Raw genomic sequence first — 23,587 nt, 5'->3', positions numbered from 1 at the left:
GGGTGTGGCCCAAAAGCCAAAATAAATAAATAAATAAATAAATAAAACCCATTGGCTCTGTGCAAAGCAAAAACCCTACCTATTGTCCTAAGTGTTCAGTCCCTGGTGTTGTGTATGTAAACATTTCCATGGGATTATTATGTTACTGATCCTACCCTTACCTGGCATTCTGCTCCCATCCTAGGGTGGTACCTGATTCTGCTCCCACCCTAGGGTGGTACCTGATTATGATGTATAAAAGCAAGGGCCTGTGGAAGGCTGGGGCTTTTTGGCTATGGGGCTGATTCTAGGGCTCTTGGCTTCAGCCTTATTTCTTATTTTATACATCATAATCAGGTACCACCCTAGGGTGGGAGCAGAATGCCAGGTCACATCCTAGGGTAGGGCACAATCACTGATCAGGGTAGGATCAGTAACAATAATCCCACAGAAATGTCTACATATACAACACCTGGAGGTACACTTTTGACAAGCAGAATCTTCAAATTGGAGACAATTTCATGTTTGTGTGTTAACAGACAGAATTCTAGTGCCCCAGGGAAGCTTAGGCAGTAAAGCACATGCCATATAATATAAAACTAGTGAAGTCTTGAATTTAATCCCCAGCACTGCCCTCATATGCCAGAGCATGATCCCAGTGACTGCTTTTTGGGGTTCCTCAAGACAGAACACAAAATTATTTTCTTGTATTAAATTATAAGGTCCTAGTGTGGTGCATGGTTGGTGACACCCAGACCGGTGCCTGCAGTTCTTATGGCCTGGCTGGTCTGTAGATATCAGGTGACAACAAAAAAATGACCCATGGGCAGTCAGTTGAAGTTTTAGAAGGCATACAGCTTTATTAAGGCCCTAACTACCATGTGCATATTTCTCACCTGGCTTCTAAACTAACCAGCCTCTCTGCACCCCACCTGTATCTCTTCTCTACCTGTTGCATCTTCCTTCCTCAGCCTCTCCTCATCCTTCCCCCAGGCCACCCCCATGCCCACCCACAGACCCCTTCCAGCTGAGGGAGGGTCTGACCATCCAGGTAAGATTAGCATTTGGCCCTGGGGAGGGTTTAAAAAAAAAAAAAAAAAAGAGGAAAGTTTATCTTTTGTTTTCCTGACTTCAGCCAGCCAAAGGTGAGAAACCTAATATTTCCCCAAAGCAACAAAGTTTAAAGTATATAATTAAATAATATAATTTTCCATAAACAGAACTTTTCTGCAAAATACTTTAAAATTTGTACTTTAAAATTCTTTTTTGTTTTGGTTTTTGGGCCACACCAGGTGATGCTCAGGGGTTACTCCTGGTTATGCGCTCAGAAGTCGGTCTGGCTTGGGGGACCATATGGAACCGCAGTCCGTCCAAGGCTAGCGCAGGCAAGGCAGGCACCTTACCTCTAGCGCCACAGGCTGGCCCCACTTTAAAATTCTTAGTGCTATTTAACCAAGCACTTTTTTTTTTTTTTTTTGGCCACACCTGGCGGTGCTCAGGGGTTACTCCTGGCTGTCTGCTCAGAAATAGCTTCTGGCAGGCACAGGGGACCATATGGGACACCGGGATTCGAACCAACCACCTTTGGTCCTGGATCGGCTGCTTGCAAGGCAAACGCCGCTGTGCTATCTCTCCAGGCCCAACCAAGCACTTTTATACTGGAACATCATTAGTTCCTTTCATTAAACTTCCCTATACAAAATTACAAGAACATTTCTGCAAAAAATACAGTTTGAAAACAGGCTACTACATTAAGATACACCATGAAACGTTATGCAATTAGGAATATTAATTAGGGAAAACTATAAAACATATTCAAACCAGCAAGACAATGACTGATACAACTAAAGGATTAAGAGATTTAACTTGAATCAGTTCAAATGCAGGAAGTTTTAAAAATCAGCTTTTCAGTTGGGCTTTGCTGACTTCTGTTTTCTCTCCTTTTGCTTCTTTTTTCCCATCACCATCACCAAGTTGTCCAGATGCTGTGGATATGCTGTGAGCGACTCCCCAGGCCGACATGGTTGCTGGCCTACAGGGAAGGAGCTTTCTCACTGTATCTCTCTGAAGAAGTGGTTTGTAACCTTTGGCTGCCACCTCCATCACTGCCATATGGGGCATGTTGGGAGCTGAAGGTCTTCATCTAGATGTCAGTCCACCATCAATAATGTCTTTTTTCTGATCTTTTTTCCAATCAGTGGCCTCTAAGTTTCTGCAAATTGGGAGGCCGAGGTCCTTGGGAAAAGTCCTTTTCGTAGAAGAAAAGTCAGGTGCCTGGACCTTTGGGGAGCTGCTCCAAGCTTTCTGCTACCCTGTTTTCAAAACTGCCCAATGTGCTGACAGAAGGGCACGTCTGGGAGTTTAAAGCAGTTAAGGTAATTTGAGCATGAAAGTCCATTAGTTCCAAAGCCGAAATCCATGTCGGGGCCTGTAGGTCTCGTTCAGATACAGTCCACCATCAATGAAGCCTTTTCTTTCTGGTCTTATCCCAATCAGTGGCCTCTATAAGTTTCTGAAAATTTGAAGTCCGAGGTCCTTGGAAAAAACACTTTTTGTAGATGAAAAAGCAGATACCTGGGCCTTGGGGAGTTGCTCCAAGCTTTCAGCTATTCCCTTTTCAAAACTTCCCACTCTGCCGCCAGGAGTCTCCCCCAGGTTTAGATAAGGCACCAAATGGTCCAAACTTTGGGACTCTCTGGTCTCAATCCAGCTGAAGAGCCCAGATTGATCATAAAAACAGGAATGTCACCATCGCTGAGGTCTTCTAGCATCCAGAGTTCAAGTCCCTGTTCGGGTGCCAATATGTTGTATTAATTATTAATTATGAAGTCCTAGAGGTGCATGGTGGATGGATGGGCCTTTCTCGGCCCAGCCCAGCACCTGCAACTCCTATGGCCTGGCAGGTCTGTAGATATCAGGGTAACCGTGAGGTGAGGAAATGATCCACAAGCAGTCAGATAAAGTTTCAGGAGACATAAAGTTTTATTAATAAGGCTCTAACTGCCATGTGCATATCTCACATGGCTTCTAAGCTAAGCAGCCTCTCTGTACCCAACCTGTGTCTCTTCTCTACCTGTTGCATCTTCCTTTATGCTGCTTCTCAGTCTTTCACCCCTTCCCCAGGCCTTAATTACCAACCACAGAGCCCTCCTAGCTGTGGGAGGGTCTGACCATCCAGGTAAGATTAGCATTTGGCTTTGGGGAGGTAAACATTATTTTAATTCCAGGAGGAAGAATTCTGAAACAAAAAGCTTGTGAGCACTACCACCAAATGTGGACCTGTTGTCATCTCCAAGACAATGAAAGGAAGAGAAGGGGAGAGATTTGGTATAAACAGCAGTTCAATGGAGGCGGAGTGATAGCACAGCGGTAGGGTGTTTGCCTTGCATGCAGCCAACCTTAGATGGACCCTGGTTCAATTCCCAGCATCCCATATGGTCCTCCAAGCCTGCCTCGACTGATTTCTGAGTGCAGAGCCAGGAATAGCTCCTGAGCACTGCCAGATGTGACCCAACCCCCGCCCAAAAAAGTCAGTTCTAGGATCTGTGCTACACGAGTAGCACAGAGGTTAAAGTTAAGCACTTGTCATACAAGGAACTAATCCAGGTTTCAATCCCTGAAACCACAGATGGTTCCCAGACACCACCAATAATGATCCTCAAGCACAGAGCCTGGAGTAAGTCCCGAACACTGCCAGATGTGATACCTAGACAAAGCCAGCTGCAGTCTCAATAAAATGTTTGGGTTACAATGCAGAAAAGGTCTCTGCACTACTATGATCATTGCATCATTATTCACTATTCATAGCCAGAATCTGGAAACAACCAAAGTGCTAAGAACAAATGAGTGGATAAGTACAATGTGGTACATCTACAAAATAAAATTAGGAAAAACTAATGAAATTTGCTTATACATGGGTAGATATGGAGAGTATCATGCTGAGTGAAGAGTCTAAAAAGAGAGGGACAGGCAGAATCATCTGCAGGATAAAAATAAACAACACCATAGTATTAGTATAATAACCAAAGACAAAAGAAACAACGGGTGGAAAAAACAGTCAAGACAGAAAGGACTGGGCCGGAGCAGTGGCACAAGTGATAGGGTGTTTGCCTTGCACACACTAACCTTGAGCGAACTGTGGTTCAATCCCGTGTCTCACATGGTCCCCCAAGCCAGGAGTGATTTCTGAGCACATAGCCAGGTGTGGCCCAAAAACCAAAAAAAAAAAAAAAAAAAAAAAGACAGAAAGGACCACTATGACAATAACCACTCTAAACAGGAACTGGGCATTGAAAGGAAGTAAAGTGATATGCATGATAGCCCTTAGTTAATAGTATTGCAAATCACAGTGCCTAAAAGGAAAAGAGATAATGTATACACCATAGAAGCAGGCTGGGGGGAGAGATAGGAGGGCAGGAGGGAAACTGGGGGAATCAGTGTTGTAAAATAAACACTGGTGAAGGGATGGGTGTTGAAACATTGTGACTGAAATACAACTGTTAGGGGCCGGCGAGGTGGCGCTAGAGGTAAGGTGTCTGCCTTGCAAGCGCTAGCCAAGAAAAGGACCACGGTTCGATCCCCCGGTGTCCCATATGGTCCCCCCAAGCCAGGGGCAATTTCTGAGCCTGTAGCCAGGAGTAACCCCTGAGCATCTAACGGGTATGGCCCAAAAAACCAAAAAAAAAAAAAAAAAAAAAAAAAAAAAAAGAAATACAACTGTTAACTTTTTTTTTTTTTGGTTTTTGGGCCACACCCAGCATTGCTCAGGGGTTACTCCTGGCTGTCAGCTCAGAAATAGCTCCTGGCAGGCACAGGGGACCATATGGGACAACGGGATTCGAACCAACCACCTTTGGTCCTGGATCGGCTGCTTGCAAGGCAAACGCTGCTGTGCTATCTCTCCGGGCCCACAACTATTAACTTTTTAGTTCAGTATCTCAAGGTGATTTAATAAGAAGAAATATTGGGAATCACATCTGGCAGTACTCCTGGTAGATCTCTTGGGACAATATGGGGCCCAGGATCATGCAAAGAACCTTGACCTCTGTTCTAATTCTCTTGCCATAACCTAAAAAAAAAAAAAAAAAAGAACATGGCCAGAGAGAAAGCAAGGCATTTGCCTTGCACATGCCTGACTTGCATTTAATCTTTAGCACTACAAAAACAAAATGCCAGCAGACAAAAAAAAATAGACATTTCATATAGACTGTACTCATTTAGAATGGATTCACACCCTGATAAACCCATTATAAGCTGAAAATGTTACCTTTTTTTATTTTTCACACCCCTGGTGATGCTCAGGGATTAATTACTACTGGCTCTGAGCTAAGGAATCATTCCCGATGGGGCTGGAGGGACCATATGTGATGCCAGGGTTTGAACCTGGGCCAGCTGTGTACAAGGCAAACACCATACCAACTATTCTATCTTTCTGTTCTAAACTGAAACCATTTTAGGTCAAAATCATTGGCTGCCCCAATCCTGTATCATGACAACTTGCTGAAGTTTCTGCTACTTGTATTGCTTTCACACTGAAATATGTGACATTTCATGACATTTCATGACAGGACTGTTTGGCCATTCTCTCTGGTCAATAATTCAAAGGTTGCAGGGAAGTCTTCTAATAATGAATTTCTGGGTATTTCAGGAGATTCTAGCACCCCACATAGGACCTCTCACTCTGGATGCCCTGGATTTCCTGAAGTGCCCTGTAGGGGGAAATACCTCCCCTGTGGATCATTTACACAAGCCCCAAACCTTGCAGCTTCCTTCTCCTCTAATCTGACCTGCTAGTAACAGCACTGAATAGAGTGAGGAAGTCAAGCCAAGAGAGGTGTCCTCAAACCTTGTTCTTGGATCATCAGCTCAGCTGGACATGAGCCTTGGACCTCTCCATGACCCATGGGCAGTTTCTCACCCAGAACACATGATCCTCAGGGTCAAACCTGGGCACAGGACAATCACCACATGTGTCCAAGGTACACAGCTGAGTGCCATTGGCACCAGGGTGCTTGGAGCAAGGTTGGAAGTAGATCAGCTGAAGTTCAGAAATGGGGCTAAAATGACAAGTGACAAGCTAGGAGAACAATGGAGTAGAGGATTAAAGGCAGGTGAAAAGAATATTCTTGGAAGAGGTGGCACAGAAGAGACCAGACCATGCAACCGAAAATGTTTATTGAAACCTGTTCTACAAAAGCGTGAAAAAACCCAGATACAAAGCAGTGGCCAGAGAGGCCTGTAAGGAGAACCGTACCCTGCAAAGACCCCCAAACAGAAGAGCTAGGAGGAAGCCTGGGGGCAGGTAGAAGAAAAGGCAGTGGGGCAAAGGTCCCTGTGGCCCTAGCTCTGCTACACTATCCCACGGGGGCCCGTGAGGCCCCACCATCATTGGCCCCATCAGTCCCTGCTAGCTCTCCTGCTGCAGGGACCTCACCAAGAGCCACCAACGCCTCTGATCCCTCCCCACACTTCTCCCACACCCCACTCTACCTTTTAATCTCAGAAAATTCAAAAGCAAAACTTCACAAAAGAGCCCAGGGGAGGTAAAGAAATTGGGGATGGGGGTCTTTCATTATCTGTGATGGCTGCCTTGGACCCCCAATGCTGAAGCTTCCTACCACCATCATTGCCCTGACCTCAAAGGACCAAACCCCAGGATCGAACAGAGAGCCCATCAGGTCAGACCCAGCACCTCGTAATCACCTGGGAGGCCAGAGACAGGCTGGGCTGAAGCCAAGCTTTGCCCTTCAAGTTCCTAGGCCCCCCCATCCTCCTGACACAGTCCCCTGCACCCTTCCTAGCCAGGGAAAATGAAGGACCTGAGACGGGCCAATTCCATCAGGCTGAACAGGGAGCACTGCTGGGGTGGGGGCAGCAGGGGGGGCATGGGGCTCCAGGGCCAGGCATGTGCCAGGCCCCGTGGGTGGGCCGAAGGCATTGGGGGCTCTGTGGGAGCCGTATGGTTTGAAGAATGGCAGGCACGACAGGTTGGGGACTTTCTCTGAAATTTCTGACAAAGGGGACAGCTAGGGAGCAGGGTCGATGGTATGGATGGGTCAGGGGGAGGCTGGGGCGGGGGTGTTGGGGAGGCCAGAAGATTGCCCCAGAGGGAGCGCAGCCTGTCTGTGCCACCGGAGATGTTGGCAGGAGGCAGCAGGCACTGTGGCACGTGAGAGCGGGTGCAAGGCTTTTGGAGGCATCCAGAGGCCAGTCCAAGGTCTGGAGACCCAGGGGGAGGGCTGCAAGACATTCCCAGGGACTGGTGGATCACAGCCACAGATGCCACAGTCAGGGCCACACTGCTCACATAGGCTACAGCCAACAAGCAGGACAGCTGGAGAGAGGGAGAAAGAGAGAGAGAGAGACATTTGTGCCTAGGTGTCCTTCCCCCAAACCCTTCCCTGACCCACTTCTGATCCTTTGAATATTTTGCCCTCCACAACCCCACCCTGATCTAGAAACTTGTGTTCAAGTTCACTCTGTCACCACCTATTCCCCAACCTCATCTTCCTAGCTGCTATGTTTGCCCCACCCTAGCCCACCCTGCAGGATCAGTTTTGGGGCTTCTCCTGAGCCTCAATCACCTTTGCCAGATGCTGGCACAGGGCTCCCAGGGTCTGCTGCCAAGCCGGCCGCTCCAGTAGCACACTGAGGTCCGTGTAGGTGTACCAGCCACGCCGAAGGCCCTGCTGCTCAGCCACACTGTGGGCAGGGGAGAAAGAGAGAGACAGGGCCCCTGTCACCCTTCCTTCTTGGAGCACCCAAAAGGGAGCAGACCAGCTGGTTCCACAGCATAGGCCATATCTGTGCTGGGTGGAACCAAACACTGAGGGTGACACCCAGGATTGGATCAGAAACCACCTTCCCCTACTTTCCAAGGCACACAGAGGTCTTAAGAGTTTCTGCCTTGGGCAATTCTCATTCCCTGGTCCTCTTCCCCCATCCCACAAACCTTCAAGTGTCCCTGTTTGCCCACCAGTCCCATTCATGTTCCAATAACCTACCAGCCTTCCAGCCAATTCAGCACCTCAAAGATATCCCGTGGGTCAGTGTAGAGACGCCAATCCTATAAAGGAAGAGAATGTCCCTAAGCTCAGTAAGGGGCCCCAGCTACTGGCCAGCCCTGGAAGCAGCAGCCACCACTTGCTATGTCTTACAGTGACCTGCTCTGAAACTATCATCCTCCTTAAGGTTAAATAGAGAAAAGAGAAAGGGGAAATAAAGGGAGATGGGGGGGAGGGGGAGGCAGTAACCCATGGCCACAGAGAACCCAGCTCTGAGGGTGCAGGCAGTCTGGGAGCAAACCAATAGATCCCAACAGTAAACAATGCATGACCTTGGAGGTGGGAGTGCTCCCTTCCCAGTCTCACCATGCCAGGACAAAATCCCCTACCTCCAACGATTATGACTGAGCAGGAAGGTCCAAAGAGGGAGCAACTCACAAGCAAAGAAGAGGACAGGCAGGAGAAATGAAAAATCAAAAATGAAAAAGGAGAGACAAAAGGTCAAACAAGGGCAAAGCCAGGGAATTAGTTCAAAGGGCTGGAGCACAGAGTTTGCTTAGTTCATTGGAGTCACATGGTCCTCCTGAGGTTGCTGGAAATTGCCCCAAACACTACTTTGAATATGTCCCAGAAACCAAAAGTTAAGTAAAAAGAAAAACAAAGGGCCGAAGAGATAGCACAGCAGTAGGGTGTTTGCCTTGAACGTGGCTGACCCAGGGCAGACTTGGGTTCAATTCCCAGCATTCCATATGGTCCCCCAAGCCTGCCTGGAGAGATATGAGTGCAGAGCAATGAGTATCCCCTGAATGCTGCTGGGTGTGGCCCAAAACAAACATACTAAAAGCCTGAAAAAAGCATAAAGACAGTCCAGAGAACCAGAGTGATAGCACAGCGGTAGGTCGTTTGCCTTGCATGTGGCAGACCCAAAGATGAACCCGGGTTTGATTCCTGGCATTCCATATAGTCCCCTAGCCTGCCAGGAGCAATTTCTGAGCACAGAGCCAGGAATAACTCCTGAGCGCAGCTGGGTATGATCCAAAAAAGAAAAATCCAGGAAAAAAAAAAAAAAGACAGGCCAGAGGAGTTTGAAATTTGGTTCAGAGAGATAGCACAGCAGTAGGGCGTTTGCCTTGCATGCAGCTGATCCAGAACAGACCTGGGTTCGAATCCTGACATCCCATATGGTCCCCCGAGCTTGCCAGGAGCAATTTCTGACCGCAGAGTCAGGAGTAACCCCTCAGCACCACCAGGTGTGGCCCAAAAACCAAAATTAAGGGAAAAAAGAAAGAAATTTAGTGTAGTGGGTAAGGTAATTGGCTGGCCTTGCATGGGTTCCCTGGCATCCCAACACCCCTGAGACCTGCCAGAAGTGATCCCTGAGAGTAAGGCAAGGGGGTAAGCACTGAACACTATTGGAGATTGTCAAAATGCCAAAAAATGACAATGCACGACAACATCCAGAGAGAACAAACAACTTGGGTCAGAGCAATAGTACAGCGAGTAGGACATTTGTTTGCTTTGCATGCAGCCATCCCTGGTTCAACCGTAGCATCCCATATGATCCCACGAACCCTGTCAGGAGTAATTTCTAAGTGCATAGTCAGAAGTAACCCCTGAGCACTGCCGGATGTGGCTCAAAACCCATACCAACCAACCAACCAAACAGAACAAACAGCCTCTCACTATGGCACTCAGGAAACCCCGTTCCAGGGCATTGAGTGTGGGTACTGCCACACCGCCTGCAGCGCCCCATTCATCGTTGAAGACTTCTTCCTCCTCCCCTTCATCATAGAGGTACTTGCTGGCCACCATCTGCAGGGGAGAGATGAGCCAGAGGTGGTGTGGGCAATTCTGGCTGTGTGGGTGCCCGGCAGCAAGGGAGCTGGAAGGAGGGAAAAAATCTCACCATAGAGATCAGAAACAGGTCGGAGGAGGATACGTGCTGCAGGTAGTCCGGATTCCGGTGGCGGAGCCGCTCGATATATACCAGAGCCAACATCATGGCACACGGGGAGATGCACGCTTCTCTGGGGGAAGGCAATAATTAAACCCTGAGGTTTGCCTGCTCCCCTACCTCGGATGATGCTCTCGCCCGAGTCTTTACATCATCTTTTGGGGGGTAGCCATTTTTTTCCTCTCTCTCACCCTCAGCCTCTCAATTCCACACTCACCGGGACACATGAGCTACATATTTCTTCTGGAGACGGCGAATAGGGCTGGGGGCGGCCTTCTGGAGTAGCTCCACAGCAATGTCTAGGAAGTATGGGAGGTGGGAGAGAGGCAGTGAGCAAATAATAACCCATCCCCTCCAGTTTCTACACACACACACACACACACACACACACACACACACACACACACACACACAAACCTACACACACACGTGGGAGAGAGACAGTGAGCAAATAATAACCCATCCCCTCCAGTTTCCACACACACACACACACACACACACACACACACACACCTCTCCACTGCTCTGGGTAGAAACTTCCAGCCTACACCCTTGGTCTGGTCTGGGTGCAAATAGGACAGTAACAAAACAGACACTGGATTTGCCCCCCACCCATTCCCAGGCTGAATTTCAGCTCTTTTCAACATCTTTGTTTTCCCAGGCTTGTTCTGCAGAAGAGAAAATATTCAAGCCCGGTTGGCTTGGAAACAGGATGAATATTTGGAAAAAAAAACTCCAGGCATCCAAATCAATCAAAACTATGGGGATTTGTAAGACCAAATAGCTATTTTTAAAATCCATTTAGGCTTGGAAAACAGAAAAAGGAAGTCAATAGGCACCCCGCCCGGCCTTACACCAAGTACCCAAGTGACTGGTGGGGGGCACCTGAAGTAGTTTCATTATTATTAAGCACGACTACCCCAACTATGTGCATCTCACTGTGGGGCACACCAGGTGGACTGACCTGCCACGGGGCTGGAGAGCTCCTCCAGGCTACACTCGCCTTCCCAATCCCAGCCATAATAGAGTCTCCGGCGGAGGCGGGCACTCAGCTTCTGGTGGCCTGGTAGGAACTGAACACAGGAGGATGGTGGAGGGTGGGTGAAGGGCAAGGAAGAGTGATGGGGCTGAGAGTGGGGGCAAGATATGTGGCTTCAGGTCAGCTTCCACTCAGCCTCACATTCCCTGAATGATTGTTTGGCAAAAAGGGACACTTTTTGGGAGGGAGGCCAACACTTCCCCCGAAGAGGCTAGGGGGGAGTGGTTGTCAGAAAAGGGTAAGAAGGACTTTAGCCGGCCACCACTACCCCAAACCCCATTCTTGCACCCTGTAGCTGTCCCTTAGGGCCCAGGCAGCCAGGGCCTCGAGTAGGCACGGTTGGAGCGCCTGCCACCCGGCAGTGCCAACACCCAACCAGCCCTGGATCACCGCTCAGACCCCGGGAGGCGAAAGAAGGGATCCCCACGCTCCAGGAGGACCCAGGAATCGGAGAGGGGGCGGGCCGGGCAAGCTCACCGAGAAGTCCTGGAAGCCAGTGAGCGAGAAGGTGCCTTCCTCGTCCACCAGGAGTCCGGCCAGGTCCATCGCGCTGCCGATCGCTACCCTGCCGAAGTGGGAAGGAAGGGAGCAGGTGTGAGGGGCGCGGGAAGCCGTCGGTGCCCGCCGATCCACCTGCCTGCCTGCCTGGCAGCCGCCGCCCGAACCCTGAACCCGTGCGGGCCCCCGCCCCGCGCGCAGAAGGCGACGGGCGGAGCCCAGGGCCGGCTGGCGCTGGCTTCTTCCTCTTCCGCCCCGGGCGGAGCTCCGGGCCCGGGTGCCGGCTTTGGGGAGGAGATCGCCGAAGCTCCGGGGTGCTCTCACCTCCGCTCCCCAGGTGCGCCCCTTGCTAGTGCTGCCCCGCGCGTCCACCCGCGTTGACTAGCCGCGGGGTGTAACCGCGACTCCACGCCCCGCATTTCCTGCTGCTGGACCACGGGGCAAGAAGCAGAAGCAGAAGCACAACCCGGGCATGTCATTGCTGGCTCAGTGCACGGTGCCCTGGGTGAAAAATAAAAGAGGCCAAGTCCTAGGGGAGCCCGACTTGGCCTTTTCGCAGCGAAGCAGAGCTTAATGCGAACAAAACAAAACATAAAGATGTGTTGTGAATTCATTGAGTCAATCATTTTCAAAAATAGTCTTTCCTTTTCTCTTCCATCTCTTTAGTTTTTCTTTCAATTTTCTATTTTAAAAAATGTTGTTTTTGGTCTCCCTAAAAATGTATTATCAGTTATGTCAACTATGTAATGCATTTTCTTTTTTGTTTGTTTTTGTTTGTTTGTTTGTTTGTTTTTGGGTCACACCCGGCGGTGCTCAGGGGTTACTCCTGGCTGTCTGCTCAGAAATAGCTCCTGGCAGGCACGGGGGACCATATGGGACACCGGGATTCGAACCAACCACCTTTGGTCCTGGATCGGCTGCTTGCAAGGCAAACGCCGCTGTGCTATCTCTCCGGGCCCGCATTTTCTTTAAATAAATTAATTTAAAAAATAAAGATGTAGAGCGCTTGGTCCCCCTTGTTTTCTCCACACACACACAGCAAATCAGCTGGGAAAGCAGACGTCAATTTTTCGCCCTGTACCTTCCTTGTAGGAGAAGCAGCCTGACCCTTCAGCCTAATGAAAAGGGCGCGCGCGTTTGGAAGCCTCCGTGCAGGCCCGAAATGGTCTCAGGGGAGGAATGTGGGGCGTCTGGTATGTGGTGAGCCTCCTTTCCTTTCATGAAGTCAACATCCAGGAGTGAGGGATGGAAGAAGGAGAGGGAAAACCGGCACCAGAACAAGACTTGGCTTTTCATCTCACTCCCTGAACCCCCTCTTGTCCTGTTGGGAGCATCTAGAGCTTGCAAAGAATTGTCAGGTGGATGAGAGCTTAAGTTTACAGAAATAAAAATAAGATGGGGTTAGAAGAGAGTCGCACGGGAGGGTTGTTTTTTTTTTAAGGGTGTCGAGTCATGCGCGGCTTGTTTTGTTTATTCTCCAAGGGGCGGGAAGTGGGAGGCCCAAATACTTTAAAGACGGTTGAGTCATGAGGGAGGCCGGTCCCGCCCTGCTAGCAGAGAGCAGAAGCGGATGCTCCCCGGGAATAGAGAACCAACTCGGTTGCCCCTCAGGTAGACGGGGCCAACAATCGATTCCCCCCAGGCCTAGCAATCAACTGAGAGAAAAAGAGAGTGGCCGGGGGAAACAGGGCAACGAAGAGCCAGGCGTCCGACCAGCAGCGCGCAGAAGGCGACTGACAGCCCAGGTCGCTGCCTCTAGATCACGAGCTGGGCCCAGGAAGAAGAACAACCTGCGCCAGCAGCACCAGCAGCAGCAGCAAGAGCTTGGTCCAGGGCGGGAGTGAGTGATCCTTGCCAGAGCGCAGGCGCAGAACGGTCGGCGGAGTCACGTGACGCTCTGGGCGGCCGCGCCGTCACGTGACGCCCCCTCGGCGGCGGCGGGGGCGGCGGCGGCGGCCAAGCGTCTCCCGCGGGCGTTGCGCCCCCTTCCGCCCGACGCGCCCCCCGGCGGCGGCGGCGCTGCCCTGGCTCGGGCGCGGGCTCCGGGCTGCGGCGGGGGCTGGGGCTGGGCCTGCGGCGCGGGGTGGCCCCGGCGATGGCGAGCGGCGGCGCTGCGGGCGCGGGGCTGCCGGGCCTGAGCCTCGGCCCGGGCCTGGGGCTGAGCCTGGGCCTGGGCATGGGGGAGGCGGCGGGCGAGGCCTCGGAGGAGGAGGCGGCCACGGCCGAGGCGGTGGGGCGCCTGGCCTCGGCGCTCTGGCTGCGTCTCCGCGGCTGGGAGGCGGCGCTGGCGGCGGTGCAACGGCTGCTGGTGTGGGAGAAGCCTCTGCACAGCCTCTTCACGGCCGCCGCGCTCAATGGCCTCTTCTGGTTGGTAACGGCCTCGGGGGAGGGCACGGAGGAGGGGGCAGGTAGGGTGTTGTGGGGGCAAGGTGATGGGCCCCCATGATGCATGCCCCCAGCGTCATCTGCTTTTCCTGCTCGAGTCTGGCCTCTTGCTGGAGCTGGCCACAGGCACCCCCACTCCCTAATGCCTTGGAGCCTCGAGCCCAGACACACACAACAACCCCCAAGCCCAGACAGACAGACACACACACACCATCACCATCGCCATCACCATCCCTGGGGCCACCCCCACCCCCTAACGCCTTGGGGCCTGGAGCACACACACACACACACACACACACACACACACACACACACACACACACACACCCCTCAGCACCCTGGGCCCAAGCCCAGGCAAGCACACCAGGCACACACATACCAAACACACACACACAAAGCCCAGCCAAGCATACACACACACACACACACTTCACCACCCCTGGGCCACACACACACACACACACACACACCCCTCAGCACCCTGGGCCCAAGCCCAGGCAAGCACACCAGGCACACACATACCAAACACACACACACAAAGCCCAGCCAAGCATACACACACACACACACACTTCACCACCCCTGGGCCTCTTTCTCTCTTGTTCCACCCCCAAGGTTGCTGTCATCGTCGTCCCTCCGGCCCATTTTCCTGCTCTGCATCTCCCTGTTAGCCTATTTTCTACTGGATCTCTGGCAGCCGCGCTTCTTCCCGGACGTCTCAGGTGGGTGCACTGCACTGGTGCTGTTTGCACGCACTCTTCCAGCCCACCCACGTTGGTTGGAGGCGGGCCTGGGGAGTTTGCAGAGGGCCACAGGCCTCGTAGGTAGAGTAGAGGACACCTCGCGTGCGGTCCACACGCGAGTAGGAGCGCTGCCCCTGTCTGTCTCTGAAGGAAGGAGTGGAGCCCGGATTGTGTGCTGTGCTGTGCTGTGCTGCGATTGTGGGAGTGCACAGGCGCTGTCAGCCCCTCCCCGTGTGTGGCAAGCCTTTTAAGTCACTCGATCTCCTCTTTCGTGTCAGAGGGAGGGGAAGTTGACATGGGTTAATAGGTGTTAAGTGACTCGGGTTGGACCTCATGCATGACAGGCCACCTGCAAGGCCTAGACCAGAATCAGTTCTTCTTGAACTCGCTCCTATACATGTATGTATGTATGTATATGTACACGTGTATATAAAATATACAATTTTACTAGTTCTTGGGGTCACTTTGTTGATGCTCAGCACTTAGGGGCCATTCCTGGCATGCTCAGGGGACCATATGGGGTGCCAGGATGGAGCTCAGGTGTGCAGCATGCAAAGCAAGTGCCCTGCCTGCTGTACTGTTGCTCCATCCCCATCCCATGTTCCTTTATTTAATAAACCCTTCGGAGCTACCAGATGCTGTTCCTGTGAGGTTCCTGGTTTGACAAGGAGTGGCTGACACAGGATACAAACACAAGTGGCCATTTCATGCGTCCACTTTTTTGGCAGCTGCAGAAAGGAAGAGAGTGCAAGGAGGGTCTTAGTTTCAGCATTGGGGTTGGGGTTGGGTTTGTTTCACTTAACAAACAGCCTGACCCATGGTTCTCTCTATAGCATCATCCCCAGAGGAACCACACTCAGACAGGTGAGTGCAGGCCTCATGTGAGGACAAATACCCAAGCCTTGAACTTGTCTCATACAAGGGGAGGATAGGCATGAGGGCAGCGCAGCATGGGGCAGTCTGTAGGTGCAGACCTCCATGATGAACTCATCTTGGTGAACTGGGGGGGGTGCATTCAGGGGTCTGTGGAGGAGTTGTACCCACGCCTGGTAGGGAGCTGGGAATGTGGCTACTCAGGGTTCCTCGGGGATGTGGGACTACCCACAAATATAAGGGTTATCAGTGGCGTTCTCCGAGCTGGCAGCCAAAATCTCCAGTGGTTCTATCATGTCTCCCCAGCGAGGGTGCAGGGTCAGGCGCCCGGCCGCACCTGCTGAGTGTGCCCGAGCTGTGCAGATACCTGGCTGAGAGCTGGCTCACCTTCCAGATTCACCTGCAGGAACTGCTGCAGTACAAGAGGCAGAACCCAGCTCAGGTGACCTCCTATGCTAGATCTTCGGGGAGGAGAAGCAAGGGAATGGGTGCTGCTCCCTGCAGCCGCCACCACCTCTGGCTGTTGTTTCCCCGGGGCTGGTTCCTGGTGGGATCCTACCTCTGCTCTCTTGACCCCATGTGGTACCCATTTTCTATGCCATTGGATTTGGCTTGCATGCTCTGTACAAGCCTGCTTCATCCCCAGGAGTGGGAGTGATTCACATCCACAAGTGGGATCTCTCTGAGCCCCCTGCTCTGCTCGTCTGAGACCACCTCCTGCTTTTCCCTGCAGTTCTGCGCCCGTGTCTGCTCTGGCTGTGCCGTGCTGGCAGTGCTGGGCCACTATGTTCCTGGCATTATGATCTCCTACATTGTCTGTGAGTTGGGGACCTTCCCTTCCCTTCTCAGAGCCCCTTCTTGTTCCCCCTTTCTGGTCTAATCCAGAGGAAGGCTGCTGCTCTGTACAGTAACCTCTCTTGGGGGTCTGTCCAGAGCTGTTGCAAGCTGAGAGTCAATCCAGGAAGCGGTTGGCATAGCTTAGGAAGCTGCCAGTCCCCCCGCCCCCTTCTGCCTAGAAGTTGGAGACAGGCTATAGGACAGGGAGCAGTTTCTGAATGGGTGCTTTCTCCTCAGTGCTCAGCATCCTGCTCTGGCCTCTGGTGGTCTACCATGAGCTCATCCAGCGCATGTACACACGCCTTGAACCCCTCCTGATGCAGCTGGACTACAGCATGAAAGCAGAGGCCGACGCCCTGCACCATAAACATGACAAGAGAAGTAAGGAGTACCCCAGCCTGGAGCAGGGGGGGGCCTGTGCTGCCATCCTGGCTGTACCCCCTCCCACTACCCCTATTGCATCATTGCCTCCCCCACTCTTGCTCCTTTAGAGCGGTCAGGGAAGACCTCACCCCCAGGTGGGGAAGAGCAGCTGGCAGAGACGGAGAGTGAGAGCGAAGCAGAGTTGGCTGGCTTCTCACCAGTGGTGAGCCAGGGGGAGATGGGTGACCTCTGCTCTGCAGCAGCCCCTATCTCAAGGGGCTCGGCCCCTTACCCCCTGCACCTTGCCTCTACAGGTGGATGTGAAGAAGACAGCGTTGGCCTTGGCTATCACCGACTCGGAGTTGTCAGATGAAGAGGCTTCAATCTTAGAGAGTGGTGGCTTCTCTGTGTCCCGGGCCACTACACCACAGTTGACCGATGTCTCAGAGGGTATGTGAGTTCCCAGCCCCTCCCTTCACTCTGGGGTGATTCTGATTCTAGGGAAACCACTCCTCTCCCTCCATTTCTGAAAAACCAAACCCCCTGGGGGCAAGCAAGATAGTATAGCTGGGAGGGTAGTACAGTGGGGAGGACCCTTGCCCTGAATATAGCCAACCCGGATTCAATCCTCAGCATCCCATATGATCCCCTGAGCACTGCCAGAAGTAATTCCTGAGTACAAAGCCAGGAATAACCCCTGAGCATCACTGAATGTGCTTTTCTCCCCAGAAAAAAATAAGACTAAGGGAGGCCTAGCCCTACTTCTTGCCTTTATGGTTTCGCTGAACCCTTGGGCCCTGGGGGTGGTTTGAGTGCTGAGGCCTGTTCCTCACTGCCCTTCTCTGCATAGATTTGGACCAGCAGAGCTTGCCGAGCGAGCCCGAGGAGGCCCTGAGCCGTGAGCTAGGAGAGGGGGAGGAGCCTGAACTTACCCCCCCTGGAGACCTGCTGGGTCCCCCTCAGGCCCTGTCAAAGCGAGCCCTGGACTCAGAGACAGAGGCCCCGGTGGCCCAGGAAACCTTGCTCCGGCTCTCGTCCCCACTCCACTTTGTGAACACACACTTCAACGGGGCAGGTGCAGCCTCTGGCGACACACAGCTCTCTCCTGGGGTGCCTGTGGAGACGCTGAGGCCTGAGGCCCCAAGTGATGACCTTCCCACAGAGCCCAGCTCCCTATCACCCCTCCTTGGCCTGACTGGAAGTGACCTGGCAGCATCCCCAGCTGTGCCCCCGCCCCCTCCCCAGGACTCACCTCAGCCCCCTACCACCCCTGAGGAAGAGGAGGCACTTGCCACCGAAGACTTCGAGTTGCTGGATCAGGGGGAGCTGGAGCAGTTGAATGCGGAGCTGGGCTTGGGTCTGGGTCCACAGACCTCCGTGGAACCCTCTGAAACCCCAGGGCCTCCCACCCCAGCCCCGGCACAGTCAGACCAAGAGTCTCCGGCCAAGGCCAAGCCATGAGCCGTGGGCAAAGAAGCTGCAGGCAGTCATCATGGGGGCTTCCTAGCTAGCAGATTCTAGCTTCCAGCTTCCTCTTCTCCCTGCCACTGGGGGGTGGGAGGCATGCTGGCTGCCACCTGAAACTCATCCCACTGCAGCCTGCTGTGCCAGGCCAGGAGCACCAGCTGCGCCGGGACAGGTTTTAAGTTTTTAAAGTCATTTGACATTGGGGTTCGGGGATACGAACAAGCCTAGGCCTAGGCAGGTCCTTTCCCCATCCCCTGCCTGCACTTCCTCCCTGCCTCATATCTCATTCCATTCAACCCCTGCCGCCTTCCTCCTGTCCTCAGGGACCTGTGCTGCTCTGTCCTTGTGTTTAGATCAGGCACTTTATTGTCTCTCTCCGTGTCATGTCCTTGGTCAGCTCCTCCTTCCCACCAGGCCCCATGAGGGCACATCAGACCAGTACTACGAGCTTGGTGTCCTGGGACCTTCTACCTTGCGCCCTTCCAGTTCAGTCCAGCCTCTTGTGTGTGTGGTCCAGATGGAGAGTAGGACTCTCTGGCTTGACCTTGGCACTTGAAGTGTCAGCAGGAACTTGGCCTGAGTAGAAAGAGGGCTCTGTCAGCCAGACTAGGGGGAAAGGAGACCACCTCTGGGCCACCTGTAGTGGGAACCACCTACCTACCCGGGTCAGGAAAGGGTCGGGAGCATCTGTACAGGTATCAGCAAAATAAAGTGACTCTTGGCTAGATCTGCCACCACCTGCCTGTCCTAGCTGCTCTGTCGTCCCTGCCACCTCTGTCTGCCCCTGCTGCAGACAAGGATTCTCCTGACAACCTGAACTTGCTCGAAGCCATCTTTCCCTCACCGGTGTGGTGTGTCCAGTGAGATTTAGCATGTGTGAATAAAATGTATGCAGGAGGAAACTGCCTCATTTTCCCAATCAATAGAACCTGGAGCGATGGTTCTCTCCACTCCCTCTCTCAGAATGCTGTTGGAAAAGCTGTACCTATGTTCTTGCCCATTGACCTGGAGCCAACCCAGGAAGCAGAATCTGCAGATTTCAAGGATCATGAAAATCCTATGAAGGTATCCCATTGGCATGATACTGTACTAGTGATGGCTATTCAACTGAGTATGTCTGGAAGGACTGAGAACATGAGTAAGACATCGCCAGGTTGCTTCCTGCGGTGCGAGTGTCCGGAGAGCTACAGTCCAGAGACCTGAACCTGATAATATTTAGGGTAAAATGGCTCTGAGCTGGAAAGAGGACAGTTGGCAGGACACTTGCCAACTGATGATGATGTTGACTTGGGTTCTATTTTTGGCACTCCATATATCCCCTGAGCCCTGCCGCGAGTGACCCCTGAGCACTACCAGGTGTGACCCAAAAATAAACAGTGGCTCTACGCTCAGGAGTGCTCAGGGAGCCTGGTGCCAGGGCATTGATGGCATGCAAGGCAAGTGCATGCTTGAAGTCCCCTAAACTATCTGACCCACAAAACTTTTTTCTTTAGGAGGGGCCACTCTTAATTGTGTCCAGGGGACTATGGAGTCAGAGTCAAGGTTACAGCTGCATGCAAAACAGCCTTACTATTTGCACCCTGAGCCTGGAAGGACCCTGCCTGTTAATAGGGCTCTAGTCAGAAGATCAGGGCCCCAGGAACTGGAGAGAAACCTGCCCTCATTGATTTCACTAGCAATGGAAGTCACTGTCCTTCCTCTTTGGGGAGAAAACTGGAACTGAACAGATGGCCACCTTGAGGAGTTCATGTTCTCCACTGCAGGCGCCATATGGCAATGCAACCTTGTTTCTTTTGAGGCTTTTTTTTCACTCTAGTGCCAGAGATTGAGCCGAGCTCACACATGTAAGGCAAGTGTTCCCTGCTGAGTTAATATTTCTTACTCCCTGCTACATGTGCTTTTGTCATTGTGCCCCCCATGCCAGGGATGGAAGTCAGGGAACAACACATACTAGGGAAGCACTGAGTTGTATCCCCAAGCCTCTTCCAGTCTTTTAAAATGTTTATTTCCTTGGCACCGCATTTGATCTCCTGAGCACTATCAGAAGTGATCTCTGATTACAAAGTCATGAGGAGTAAACCCTGAATAGCCTAACAACTTCCGCCCCCCAACCCACAAAGTTCTATTGTTTGTTTTTAATTTCTCCCTACTTTTTAGTGTGTTTTTTTGGGGGGCCACATCTTGTTGCTCAGAAGTTATTCCTGGCTCGGCACTCAGAAAACACTCCTGGTGGGCTCAAGAAACCATATGGAATGCCAGGGATCAAGCCTAGGTGGCTGTGTGCAAGGCAAATGCTCTGACCCGATCTACCTTTTTTTTTTTTTATTATTGATTCAATGCCATATCTCCTACGAATGTAAAAAGTTTTTACACGGGCTTGAGACCATCTTTGCTTTTTTGTTTTGTTTTGGGGCCACACCTATGTTCAGGCCTTACTCCTGGCTCTGGACTCAGGAATTACTCCTCGTGGCTCAGGGGACCATATAGTATGCCAGGGATCAAACTGTCCACGTGTAAGACAAGTGCCCTACCCACTAAACTTTCTGAGAGACCATCTTGATTGAGGTTCTCTGTCTTCTAGGGAACATGAGTCTTTAATCATCTAACAAGTTTAGATGAGAATACAAAAAATTATTCTAATCAACAAGCAATTCCAGAAAAATAGAATTAGTGGTTGCCGGCTGCACTGCCTTTAATCCATTTTTATTAAACATATTTGAAGATAGAGCCAGGGGCCTGTGGCTTGATCAAAGCTTTTGCCATAGACTTGGAGCTCCATGCTCCATGTCCAATTGAATTCAGTGGGGTGTGATGGGCACTACATGTCAATCTACAATTTAAAAAATAATCCGCTTCCCTGATTGTTTCCTGCACCGGAGGAAAGGATATGGAGACTTTTCATATGGAGGAAAGAAAAATGTGCAGGAAGGAAAAACCTTTAATTAAGCTCAATAATCATTAATGGAAGGACAAAGGACAGACTGAGGAAGAGGAGTTGCTAACATTTATGCCGACTCAGTAATAAACTTTCAAAGGGTTTCAGGGTGTTTTGAAGTGGTCATACTTGGTGCTCAGGGACCACTTTCAGCAAAGTGCTATGTGGACCATGCAGTGGTAGGGGTTTAACCCAGGACTCCCACATGTTAAGTATGGTCTCAGTCACTTTCCAAGAACAGTAAACCTAAACTACCTTTTTTTTTTTTTTTTTTTTGGGTCACACTCAGGAGCGCTCAGTGGTTATTCCTAGCTCTACACTCAGAAATCGCTCCTGGCAGGTTGGGGCGGGGGGGGGGGGGGGGAACCATATGGGATGCCGGGATTTGAACCACCGTCCTTCTGCATGTAAGGCAAACGCCCTGCCTCCATACTATCTCTCTGGCCCCAAACCTAAACTACTTTTAAGCAATGCATCATTTAAGAAAATTAATTTTGCGGGGCCGGCCAGGTAGCGCTAGAGGTAAGGTGTCTGCCTTGCAAGCGCTAGCCAAGGAAAGGACCACGGTTCGATCCCCCGGCATCCCATATGGTCCCCCCAAGCCAGGGGCAGTTTCTGAGTGCCTAGCCAGAAATAACCCCTGAGCATCAAACGGGTGTGGCCCAAAAAAACAAAAAAACAAAAAACAAAACAAAACAAGAAAATTAATTTTGCTTTTGGTGCAGTCTTGGAGCCTAGACTCGCTAGCTAGGACACTCACACTCAGGTACAGTGCACGGGTCAGATGCCACCACCGCCACTAGATGTTCCCACTGACAGTGCAGCATTTCCAGGCAAGGTCTGCTGACAGATTAAGGAGACAGCCTTCACACAGGTGCCATGGGAGGATCTGAAAATGTTCGCAGTTGACCAGCTAGGAAGAAAACTGAGTTGGTCATCTTGGCTGCTTTCCAGTATTGAAGGGTCTGCAGCACTTAAGAAGACCAAAACAAAATAAGAGCTTGATTAATAGTAGGGCTTGAGGGCCTGAGCAATAGCACAGCTGCTATACTACACAGGGCATTTGCTTTACACACTGCTGATTCGGATTGGAGCTCTGGCATCCCATGTGGTCCCTGGAGCACCAACAGAAATAATTTCTGAGCACAGAATCAGGAGTAACCCCTGAGCACCACCGGATGTAGCCCAAAAACCTTTAAAGAATAGTAGGGGGCCAGAGCAATAGCACATCAGTAAGGCATTTGCCTTATATGCGGCTGGATCTGGGTTCCCGGCATCCCATATGGTCCCCTGAGCCTGCCAGGGGTGCTTTCTGAGCACAGGGCCAGGAGTAACCCCTGAGTGCCACTGGGTGTGCCCCCTCCAAAAAAAAGTAGGGCTAGATGGGCCAGAGAGATAGTACAATGTGCAGGGCACTTGCCTTGCATGTGGTTCACTCAATTCCCAACACTATAAAGAATCCCTTAAGTGCAGAGTCAGAAAGCTTTTTTTTGGTTTTTGGTTTTGGGCCACACCTGGTGACGCTCAGGGGTTACTCGTGGCTATGCACTCAGAAATCGCTCCTGGCGGGCCCGGAGAGATAGCACAGCGGTGTTTTCCTTGCAAGCAGCAGAACCAGGACCAAAAGGTGGTTGGTTCAAATCCCGGTGTCCCATATGGTCCCCCGTGCCTGCCAGGAGCTATTTCTGAGCAGACAGCCAGGAGTAACCCCTGAGCATCGCCGGGTGTGGCCCAAAAACAAAAACAAAAACAAAACAAAAAAAAAAAAAGAAATCGCTCCTGGCTTAGGGGACTATATGAGATGCAGGGGGATCAAACCACAGTCCGTCCTAGGCTAGTGCGGGCAAGGCAGATGCTTGCACCACCGCTCTGGCCCCCAGAAGGTTTTTTGTTTTTTTTGGTTTGTGGGCCACACCCGTGCTCAGGGGATACTTCTGGCTCTGAGCTCATAAATTGCTCCTGACAGGATCAGGGGACCATATGGGATGCCAGGAATTGAACCCGGGTCCATCCCAAGTCGACTGTATGCAAGGCAAATGCCCTACCACTATCCCTCCAGCCCCACAGAGCCAGAAGAAAGCTTAGCACACCACCAGAAGTGGCCCCAAAACCAAAAATAAAGAAAAATAGGATTGGAAAGAGAGAGTAAATGGATAGGGTGCTTGCCTTGCATGCAATTGACCTGAGTTTGATCCCTATCATCCCATATAATCTCCTGAGCCCGCCAGGAGTAAACCCTGAGCAAAACCCCAAAGCAAAACAAAACAGAAAGTAGTGCTGGTCAGAACTTGTCCTGGTCAAGAAATGTTGTAAAGTATTTTTTTCCTCAGGAGAAGTTGTTAGAGTCATGACCCCTGATAGTCAGGGCTATTCCCGGCTCTGTGCTGAGAACTGATCCCTGGCAATGCTTGAGATTATATGTAGTGCTGGGGGCTCAAACCTGGTTTGACTTCACGCAAAACAAGGACCCTATCATCTACTATCACTCTGGTCCCAAGATTCCACATATTT

The 23,587-nt window shown here is 51.5% G+C and overlaps 3 protein-coding genes across 3 annotated transcripts in view; 2 read left to right on the top strand and 1 right to left on the bottom strand.

Annotated features, from left to right (window-relative positions):
- Window positions 1–18,873, top strand: part of LOC126000887 (reticulophagy regulator 2-like) — a 545,054-nt gene extending 526,181 nt beyond the window's left edge. The window contains exons 2-7 of the mRNA XM_049768058.1: window positions 15,778–15,916; window positions 16,208–16,292; window positions 16,549–16,692; window positions 16,803–16,897; window positions 16,989–17,124; window positions 17,525–18,873. Coding sequence (XP_049624015.1) covers window positions 16,274–16,292; window positions 16,549–16,692; window positions 16,803–16,897; window positions 16,989–17,124; window positions 17,525–18,135 — 1,005 coding nt within the window. The 5' untranslated portion in view covers window positions 15,778–15,916; window positions 16,208–16,273 and the 3' untranslated portion in view covers window positions 18,136–18,873. The remainder of the gene's footprint in view (window positions 1–15,777; window positions 15,917–16,207; window positions 16,293–16,548; window positions 16,693–16,802; window positions 16,898–16,988; window positions 17,125–17,524) is intronic.
- CNPPD1 (cyclin Pas1/PHO80 domain containing 1) lies at window positions 6,141–11,673 on the bottom strand. The gene is made up of 8 exons (XM_049768038.1): window positions 11,453–11,673; window positions 10,901–11,009; window positions 10,154–10,235; window positions 9,889–10,009; window positions 9,666–9,794; window positions 7,983–8,044; window positions 7,563–7,680; window positions 6,141–7,312 (listed from the first exon to the last, which is right to left on the bottom strand). The coding sequence occupies exons 1-8, from the start codon at window positions 11,519–11,521 to the stop codon at window positions 6,776–6,778; spliced, it is 1,227 nt and encodes a 408-aa protein (XP_049623995.1). The 5' UTR covers window positions 11,522–11,673; the 3' UTR covers window positions 6,141–6,775.
- RETREG2 (reticulophagy regulator family member 2) lies at window positions 13,572–15,785 on the top strand. The gene is made up of 4 exons (XM_049768060.1): window positions 13,572–13,840; window positions 14,474–14,580; window positions 15,435–15,559; window positions 15,659–15,785. Exons 1-3 carry the CDS (start codon window positions 13,650–13,652, stop codon window positions 15,467–15,469), a joined length of 333 nt encoding a protein of 110 aa, XP_049624017.1. The 5' UTR covers window positions 13,572–13,649; the 3' UTR covers window positions 15,470–15,559; window positions 15,659–15,785.
- Window positions 18,874–23,587: the final 4,714 nt, after the last annotated feature.

Source organism: Suncus etruscus, chromosome 2, assembly GCF_024139225.1.
Source record: "Suncus etruscus isolate mSunEtr1 chromosome 2, mSunEtr1.pri.cur, whole genome shotgun sequence".
Lineage (NCBI taxonomy): Eukaryota > Metazoa > Chordata > Mammalia > Eulipotyphla > Soricidae > Suncus > Suncus etruscus.
The sequence above is the reverse complement of the archived record's forward strand: the minus strand, read 5'-3'. Positions and strand labels throughout refer to the sequence as shown.